Source organism: Melanostigma gelatinosum (genome assembly GCF_949748355.1).
Source record: "Melanostigma gelatinosum genome assembly, chromosome: 19".
In the NCBI taxonomy this organism is placed as follows: domain Eukaryota; kingdom Metazoa; phylum Chordata; class Actinopteri; order Perciformes; family Zoarcidae; genus Melanostigma; species Melanostigma gelatinosum.
In genome coordinates, this window is record NC_136652.1 from 15,334,578 (window position 1) to 15,344,739 (window position 10,162).

A 10,162-nucleotide genomic window follows, 5' to 3' on the forward strand; every position below is an offset into this window, starting at 1 on the left:
TTTGACATACCTTGACATCAGAGAAGAACATCTTGAGCATATTAGAGCTTGGGTAGCGGCTGTAGAAAAACATGAGCTTGGCCTTCTTCAGATGATTGGGGGAGAGGCCCTCTTGAATCTGAAAATTGCTCCCATTAAGGACAATAACAATTGTTTGGAGGAAAACAACAAATGGCAGATCAAGCAAATGATGTTAGCCCAAATACAATATGTACGTGCTAATAATCGGCTGTAAGATCGGCAAGACATCATCATTTGGATGATGGGCAACCACATTTCCTTTCAGGCATGAATGCAGGGCTGCTGGAGGGATGCGGGGGGGGGGCTGAAGACAGTGCACCAAAGCAAAACCATTTGCTTGCAATTAGCATCGTCCGTATCAGGTGTGAGAGCGTCACGGTAAATAAAACGCTGGCCAGCACTACAGCCGATGCTTTTACATAAGGAGGCTCATTTCACAGTCAAAGCAAGCAAACGCCTTTGCCTACACCCCGCGCTAACCTCCACCCGGAAAAAAAGGAGGAAGAAAAAAGGAGACATTTGCATATCACAGACAAAGACAGCAGTTAACGCCAGTGACGGGCAAGAAGGCCTAATGGCTTGGCGACAACTCATGCCAAGCCTGAATATGACTGTTTGATATTGGCTTCATATCAGTGACAAAACAAGGTCCAGGAGATAGTCCCAACCACCGGCGCAAGCAACGTGAAAAGCCCTCTCACAGTCGCATAGGCCATATTCAAATACATGTCAGAGGCCTCGTCTTCCTAATGGATCGCCTGGATTGAGCAGCAGAGTGGATGGAGATGGGCTGGTGGGGGCACCTTGAGGGATAGTATAGTTCCAACCTTCAATTACATCCCCCTCCTCCTCCCTCTGCTCCACCCCTGCCCCCCAGCCTCGCTACCGCTGCCAAAGCCTTGGAGGAGCAAAAGAAGGAGGAGGAGAAGGAGAAGAGGGGCTCTGAGGCTTTGGACTCAGCCAATGATGGGGGGGGGGGGGGGGGGGGCTGAAACACATCTGCGCCACCGAACGGCCCAAGCCATTTCCATGGTGAATTAACGGCCGTATAATGCATCTGATAATATCAATCTGGAGGATAAGACATTGAAAAGGGAACGGGGTTGGGGGGCGGGCTGCATGTTAAAACCTCAGGCTGTTTCAACAAGGGTTTTCATCAAGCAGAAGCAAGACAGGCCTTTAAATTACACAGAAGATACTGCCCCAAGTTTTGATGAAGACTGTTTACACTCCACTGGACGAAATACATCGCTTGACATTATTTATGATCTACAGGGGTGGCTGTGATCGTTAAAATCAGTCAAGTGTCCAGATGTAGCTGTAACTATAGAGTGGGAAGAAGGCATCAGCTGCTAGATTGGATTGCCCTTGGCCTCAGGGTTACACAGCAAAGCCAGCAAATGCTGAACCACATCGGGGTTGGCTCCTTAAAAACCCTGTCTACTTTGTCCGATTCAGCGAGAGAGAGGAAGAGAGAGAGAGACTTAGTTGTATACGCAGCGAGGGTCTTGTGGGGGAAACCCTGGCAGACTGGTGTTACTCTGTCAGGCCTGGCCAAAAGAGCAGCACTTCACTCTCCACACCACACCATCTGCTCCAAGTGGAGGGGATACAATGGATCCTCAGACAGCGAGAGAGGCAGAGGGAGGGACAGAAAGAGAGAGCTCTTTCTCAGTAAGGCAAGGTGGGATTTGTTTGCTGTGAAAGCTGTGCACTTACACTTAGATGCATTTGTTTTTGCTTTTTCAATTAGGAATAGCATCGCTTTCCCCTTATCGCTGAAATTAAAAACGATTTTAAAACAAAGACATCGAGGTTTTACCTCTCCAGCCATGAACACGATATCACCTCCCTTCAGATGACAATTAAGAAGCTTCATATCTCCTGATGAGGCATTTTCATCTCTAATTCACTCACAGCTTGCAAATGTAATTGTGATTGGACTTAGGGGTGGCGTGCGGGGCTATTATTTTGTCATGATGGTGCACTCATACCAGGTGGCCCACTGTTCGCTTGCCACATCTGACAAGACATCATCATTCTCAAAACACATCCCCAAAACCCAAAGTCATGAGAGGGAAATAGCTGCTCCACTTCCTAATTCCAGGTGTAAGGACAAGAATATTTGGAGTCGGACTGAGAACAAATGAGGAAATTGATAGCAGCCACCTGCTCCGCAGCGCTGCGGCGAGCTGGTGAACTTGAACACACCTCGCAAAATGTCTGACAAGCTGTCTCTGGCTCCTGAGGCTCCGAAAAAAAAAGAAAGCTACAGAATTTTAAAACAATTCTACATCAATGGCACATGCTATAAACCGAGAGAGTGGAAATGCAAATAAACTGAGTCATTCATGTCATACTAATTATAATTTTAAAATGTAGAAAGCTCTCTAGAGTAAGCACCAAACTTTGTTCCTAAACCTGTGATTAAATCAAAAATGAAAGATAAAAAAGTGGACATGTTGTTCTGCCGATTCTTTCCATTTAGGGGAGTACATCTGTTAAAACCCTGAATTCATAAATGCTACAATGAAAGCCACAGCATCTGGCATGTGTGGTTATTGTTTGATTGTTTTTTACTTTCTCTCAGTCTCTGTATGTCTCTCTCTCCCTTTTCTCTTTTCATCCCTCCATCGGGAGCCCGGAGAAGCGAAGGATTATGGATCTCTGGAAAGCGTTCACCCTTGGGTCAGAAGACAAGACAAGGCGAGGTAATGAAAGATAAACAGCTCGCTGCAAACACCTGTTAACGTCTGCTTCAAAGAAAGACAGGGAGGAGGGGGGTTTGCAGGGAGGGAAAACAAAAAAAGAAGTATTTGGCTGCCAAGCAACAGCCGAAGGGCCCCCCGGGCTGTTGACAGATCTTTATGAAATGAAAAAAAGGGAAAAGAAACGACAATGATTGTGGGCTTTTTACAACAGCGATGGATGATAAGAGGAACACAAGAGAAAACACAAGCAATCATAAATATACATCTTTACTGAGTCCTCAGGCAAACCTTTTGTGACATGCACACACACACAAAAAGACACACACACACACACACACTCGGAGAAAGGCTCGGCACTCAGGTACTCACAATAGCAAAAACAAGGCATTTAAAAGTGTTCATTATGCATATTCACTTAACTAATAATGCCTCAACAGGTAAAGACTGATGGATTCATTTCTTAAGCATGGAATGAATGTTAATGACTTGAAGAAAGCTTTCTAAGGACAACCAGTGTGACATGAATGAAACTTTCACAAAGGTTAAGAGGTGTTGAATACTTAGGAACTAAGGAGGTATAAGGGAAACAGAGAAGGAACTGAATGTATCTGTTTAAGCTATTAGTCCTGAGTCCCTGGGGGATTCGATATGAGCCTCCCATAGGAGATAGCTTCTTTATCCATAGGGCATGATTGGGGCGCACTGGGGTTAAACTATAAGGAAGGCTATATAACACCATTGTGTGCCAAGTTTCAGGACGCTATCTCCCTCCTTGTTCTTTCAGGCCATTTTTGTAAAAAGTAATTGGGGCAGTCAATGTCGCAGGGACCTAATCTTCGTGAGTAAGTGATATGTGACAAGAGAGCTTTTAAGCACTTAGGATTAGCGATGGAATAAAAGGCTGAACGGTGCTGTGAGAAGGAAGAGGTAAGAGTATAAAAATAAATACAATGCAGTACAATGGAGAGGAGAACAGCAGTGGGAGGAAAAGTGATTCATCAACAGTTTCTTAGGCTCGTATCAAACAGGCTGAAAAACATTTGATTTTTTTAACTCTTTGTGGTTCAGATGCAATGTTTTACACCTGTCTCTACTGGGAACAACCACCTGAAAGCTTTTTATCTGGCTTACACACATGAGCTGGTCTGAACTAGACCACGTCTTTAAATCATCAGGGTCACTGTCAAACACATTCACTTGTTGTTGTCTTTCAACCCCCTCAAAACACACACACTTTTTTTTTGAAAGGATACATTGCTGCCTGAGTAGGGGGAGATGTCAGCCATGTCCTGGAGGTCACTGCACTCAGACTTGATGAGGGACAGGGAAAGCTCGGCTGTGCTGCCAGGGTGCACTGGTGAACAAGAGCGATGGTGGTGGTGGTGGTGGTGGTGGCCCAGATGGTGAGCTGATGCCATCTTGGTCCTCAGGCTGGTGGTCTCCCGGGACAGGTCCATGGAGTCTGGAGAGGAACGGTCCTTGCCTGGGTTGCCACCCGTGGGCCCACCAAGGGGACTCTGGAAAGGGTAGCCCATGAGAGGCAGCGGAAAAGGGTGTCTAAAAGATGGGGGGCTGAAGCCCATGGAGGCAGAGAGTGAGGAGGGGTGAAGGACGGGGTGGTGGTGCCCGCCATGGGCACCCACAGCTGAGGACTGGTGGTGGTGGTGGTGGTTATGGTGGTGCTCACTGGCTGTCTTCCTCACGACTAAGGGTATTGGCTCAGTTTGGTCATTGGTGGGACCTGGCATCCCGGGCATGCTGGCGAAGGAGTCTAGTGGATTGGGAATGATGACATCTCCGAAGCACTGCAGCCTCTGGTTGGCGGTGTGGAAGTTGGGGTTGTCTCCATTGACAGTGGTGGGAAATCTTTCAGGAGGAATGGAAAGTGAGGGGAAGGCTTGCTGGGGTGTGGGGCGTGGAGGCTTGGCAAACACCTTAACCACTGTGTCCACCACCTGCGTCATGGCTGAATTGAGTTCCTGCTTCAGTGTTTCTGCCAACTGTTTACCTTCAGCGTGCATGGAGGAGCCTGGGCCTCCCTGTCCTTTGCTCCGGCTGAGCCCCTCTCTTCTTGACTTCTCTCTGCCTGCGAGCAAGGCCTGCTGCTGAAGCAAGGCCCGCGCCCTGTCCAGGAAATGGCCTGGGTCCAGGTCGGACATCTCATTGTCAGAGCGCAAGTCATCTCCACCCCGGTCGTCGCCGCCGGTGTCAGACCTGGCTGGGCTGTCTTCAGACATGTTTCCTATGTCATTGTTGAGCTCATTGTGGAGGTCGTTGTGTTCCGAGTCGTCGGTTGAGTCATAGATCTGAAAGAACTTCTCCTGCAGCTGACGTAGCTGTTTCTGCATGTCCTCCAGCTGCAGCTTCAGTTGCCGTCGCTCCTCCTGCTTCTGCTCCTTTCTCTGGCACACCAGCTGGGTGAAGCTCTGCTGTTGCTGCTGAGGCAGACGCTGCTTACGCTTGTTCTCTCGGCTGTTGCTGCTGCAAACCTCGCCTCCCCGTGGGCTGCTGGGGGCCTGCTGCTGAGACTGAGGGGGTGGGCAGTCTAGATCGATCTCGTGGTCTCCATCCATCTCATGGTCACGCTCATGACGGGAAGCAGCAGGTACCACCACACTGGGTGAGTGGCTCATACCACGTATAATGTTCTCTACACGGGCTCGCTTGGCACGCAGATGTTCATCATTTAGACGTTCAATGTCAAAGGTGGCCAGGCCAGGACGGCCAAAGGGGGACAAGCACTCTTGAGGGGTGCTATCATGGGAGGAGTTACTGCAGGCATCCTCCTGGGGAGCATCTGAACTTGCATTGGAGAGCCCTGAACCGGGGAAGCCGACATCCCCTCTATCACCCCTGTCCCCTCTTTCTCCCCTATCAAGTCCTCCTCCATTTTTAGCCATGTTATTCTTGAGAAGCTGGGATATAATGGTGGTGCCAGGGAATGGCATCATGGTGTCCTCGTACGAGTTGGCCCTCTTCAGTAGCTTTCGGAGTACATTGGACTTGGATTCAGTGTCGCTGGCTGACACAATGCCAGGTCCACCATGTGGCTGCACTACAGAGCACTCCATGGAGTCGGTGTCTGATCCGTGGTGAGAGTGGGAGCTCAGAGAGTTCATGGCACTGAAAATGGCTGCTTTGGCGCGGGCAATGTTATCAGTGGTTGTTGTTGTGATTGCTGCTGCTGCGGAGGAAGCTGTGCTGCCTACGGTCCTCTTAACACCAATGTCCACACGTCTTCGCTTGGTCTGTCTGTTCAGGAGGGAGTCGCTGTCATGGTCCGGCATCACGGGCTGCTGCTATTGGGCCATATCCCGAAAACCTCTGGGATCAAGTACCTGTGGGCAACAATGTACAGAACCATGACTCACCAAAGAGAAAAAAATATTTCAGAATCTAAGTCACTCACTCACCCAGGCAGAACATGTCTACATCAATTTCAAAACTAAATCTTCGTTAAACAGAAAAGCTTGACAGTTTTTACAAGATAGACTGAAACAATCAAAACCTCAGACTTGCATTCGTCAACATCATGTATATAAAGGGAAGAGCTCTGTCTCAAGCCAGCAGGCAATACCTCCACATATGTTTCTAAAAGGACGGGCACATCCATGATTACATTTAGGCAGTAAGGACCAGTGACAGAGGGGTAAGGGGAACAAGCAAGATGGGGTCAGAATTAGGCCTTGGCTCGACATTCCAGGGCAAAGTCCTACATTTTATCCTGTCCCCTGTTACACGCCGCGCGGCACTGAACCAGTTCCCACGGAACACAAAGCTGCATAAAATTATGATAATTACTTAAGTACTTGTCCTCATTTCCATTTTTTGTGCAGTGTGAGCAAACATAGGAGCTATTAGTTCTCAAAATAAAATAAAAAGAAATAGCGTTAAGAGCATCTAAAAAAAAAGAAGTAGTAGTTTACAAGGAGAGGCAATGCACATGCCGTTATATACCCTTTATTAGATCCTATTACGTAAGTGAACAATCGTTTGGTCAATTCAACTAAATATTGTCATTTTAAACCATGTTTACACATAATTTTAAAATGCACGTCCTGTGTTCACATTAATCAATATAGCCATCATATCGTAAGCAATAGGGAGGGTGACACAAAAAAGAAACACAAAATAGGCCTTTTGATTTTCGTGCCAGCGTGAGCTCACTTCTGTGTTTTTTGTTTGTCTTTTCATCTGGCAAGGGCAGTTAATTCTGCTCAAATGAATAGGTCACAGGGGTCAACTCTGGCAAGGAGCAACTTAAAGCGCTCTTACAAAAACCCTAATGCCCCTCTGAAAGCAAAACGTTTTGTCAGTACAGGCCTGCACCAATACTGCTATGTAAGCAGCGGTGGCAGTGTCTTAGTCAGAGCCATATCAGATGCATCCAATTTCAAATGTAGTAAGAATATCAGAAACAATTTAAACTGAATGCCTTTCTTTGAAAAAATGTGATATTTCAGAGGTTTGTAAATGTATAAATTTGGCAATCTCTTTTTTTAACAAAGCATAAAAGTGGCAAAAGTCTTGCAAGAATTTATATTTTTCTTTTTACACTTCAGGAAAACACCAGCCTTTTTTCAGACTCACAGTGATTCGTAAAAAATAACAAAATACAACAAATACAGAATTATTTATTTGACTCTAATTCTACGGATTGCAAATAGACTGAAACATTACTCCAATTTATGCAAACTGAAAGATAGGTCTGCTACATAGCTATAAACATTGAGATCTTTTTTTATAGAAATGTAAATGACTGATTCATAAACATTTCATTTTGCTATGACATTCGAAGACAAAAGTCAAGAAATTACGTCTTTTGAAGGCTCAGTTTCAGCAAACAGCAGGGAAAACTGAACTCTAGTGAGAATTAGAAACATTCTCTTTAACTGATCATTTGCTTGTTCTCACTAAAATAAATTGTATCATCTTTACCACTGCAGGTGAAAAGTAATTTGAAAATAAAGAAAAAACATTCACACACACACACACACACACAAACTTTGCTGCTGGCTTTGTTTGTCACTATTGTGATGCACCACACAAGCGGCAGATCTTTAACTCTGAAAATAACGTTTTTTAAACTGACAAGTCAAAAAATCCTAATTTACCGCATACACAGGCTTGGTAACATGTTTCCTCCCTTATATCTGTATTGAAGTGAAACCAGTATTTTAAAATAAAACCATTTTTGATAAATGGCTTTGGCCCAAGTCTTGACAGTCACATCAGCAGTTCAGACAAGAGGTGATACATCTCCAAAGAAACTGACTTGATCGCCTCAGGACCTCAACAATGAACTTGAAATAGTCGCCAGCACCTGTCTTTTCCGACAGCGCACCTGTCTCCCATTGCCCATGCGCACTCTCTCTCTCTCTCTCTCTCTCTCTCTCTCTCTCTCTCTCTCTCTCTCTCTCTCTCGCTCTCTCTCCCCCTCTCCCTCGTTCAAAACCTTTCAACAATTTGAAGCTATGGACTACAAACAACGCGCTGTAGATGTTTGAACTCTTAAAGATCTTCGCCTCATCCTTTTAAACGAGCTGTTCACGTGAAACCAATTGTCATTGAAAAACACTCAACCTTTAACGTGCAAACATTTCGGGTGAAAAGAAACAAACAGTAGAAACCGAACGAGTGAAGTCCAGGTTTGAAACTTGGTTTAGATTCAAAGGATACACAGTTGTTGTAACTTTTAGTAGTTCAACAACCACATTTACACTATAAGACGATAAAACAAAAAAAGAGATCTGACTGTTTATTTGCACATTTCATGGTCAGATGCACAAACTATCAAAACCTGAGAGAGACAGAGTTGCGTACACTTACAACAATATACCGGCAGCGTTTTATCACAATGCTACAAAGGTGCTCCTGCAGAAGACAGACACCGAAATTACAAAACAGGAGGACTGACACGCTCCATGAACGACTTTGTGTGAATAAAAAAGGCACGAAAGAGGTGTTAGAATAAAATGTAGCCCACATGACAAAGACTATACGAGGAAACAGCAAATTCTCGGTTTCCAGCACGCACTGGAGATATAATACAGCTCAATCTCAGTTCCCGTCTGAAATCACGTTTCAAAACACACTCCCAAACTTACTTTGACAAAGTTGCAAATCAACTTGATCTCCGCTTTTGATGAGGAAGGTTGGGCTACGGTCCGCAAATCATCCTCGCAATAATACGGGCTGCTCGCGCAACTCTTACCACACATCAAGATGAGGGGAACGAAAACAGAGCAAATAATGTCGTGCAGATATGATTAGCTGTTGGTCACATAAATACATTCGCCCGTTCGTTATGTTTGATTTGTTTATTTTTTTTTCCGCCCACCGTGCGCAGGCGAGGCAGACCAAGAACAAGAGAGGGAGGTATCCGAGGACAAGGTTACTTACCCTTTAGATGAAGAGGGGACAACCTGAACTCCGACGGCCAAAAAAAAAGAGAAGAGAATATACGCAGAAGCAGCGCGGATTGTTGGATACTGGGAGATAACAATTTCTCAAAGAAGGAAGAGCTGGAATAAAGTCAGCGGCACGAGCGAAAGGACCGAAACAGGAAAAATATAGAAGATGAAAAGAGCTCTTGCGCGGCGGTCTCTCCCTCTATCCTCTGCTGTGACTAAAAGAGTGAGAGACATAGAGAGAATACGAGAGAGAGAGGGAGAGAGAGAGAGACTGCGTGTGTGTGGGTCTCCGAGGCGCACTGGATACAGAGGACTGGATGCTGGAGCGCTCCTCCGCCACTAAGATTCACTTTAAGACGCGGCTGAAGGAAACAGGAAGACGTGCGCGTCATGAGAGGCGTGATGTAACTGCCGCTGCCTACCAATAAGAAGCGTCCGTCCGGTCCGGAGAACAACGCACTGAACTTGACCAGAGAACGGGACTTGAGCATGCAACTAAAGAGAGAGAGAGAGAGAGAGGGAGAGGGGGAAAAAGGAAATACTACTTTTACTCATCCTTTTCTTTCCAAATCACCAACTGCGCGAGTAAGAATCATTACGCACTTTGACATTAGGCCTGTACCAAAAGCCGCAGTAGAATAGTCACTGTATGCTATTTATTCCCATATCCAAGTCTTGAATGGGAGAGTGTCCATACTAAATGGTTAAGTGTCGGTTTGATTCTAAGAGATTTAGAATAACGTGTGAATACTTTTGGAAATAAAAAATCGGAATAAGAACAATTTCTCGACAATAACGGCTCGGATAATTCCTTAATGTAGCCTGTTGGGCATTCAGTGAGATTATCTCAGTTGCAGATTTATTCACTACACCTAAGAATAAAATAATGTTTTTTTAAAGATGAATGCAGAATTAAGTGAGTTGTTAAGGCAGAAACCGTTTTAATGCAAATGTTTTCAGACGTCTTCCAGCCTTCCTCTTGGCAGTACAATTCTAAATGAACAGTCTATTTTACAA

General features: G+C 45.4%; 1 protein-coding gene across 2 annotated transcripts in view; it reads right to left on the reverse strand.

Annotated features, from left to right (window-relative positions):
- prox1a (prospero homeobox 1a) overlaps window positions 1–9,388 on the reverse strand; it is a 32,541-nt gene extending 23,153 nt beyond the window's left edge. For both annotated transcript variants that reach the window (XM_079291510.1, XM_079291511.1), the window contains exons 1-3: window positions 9,135–9,388; window positions 3,986–6,070; window positions 11–118 (exon numbers count right to left, since the gene is read on the reverse strand). In XM_079291510.1, coding sequence (XP_079147636.1) covers window positions 11–118; window positions 3,986–6,019 — 2,142 coding nt within the window. In that variant the 5' untranslated portion in view covers window positions 6,020–6,070; window positions 9,135–9,388. The remainder of the gene's footprint in view (window positions 1–10; window positions 119–3,985; window positions 6,071–9,134) is intronic.
- Between the last annotated feature and the right edge of the window lie 774 nt (window positions 9,389–10,162).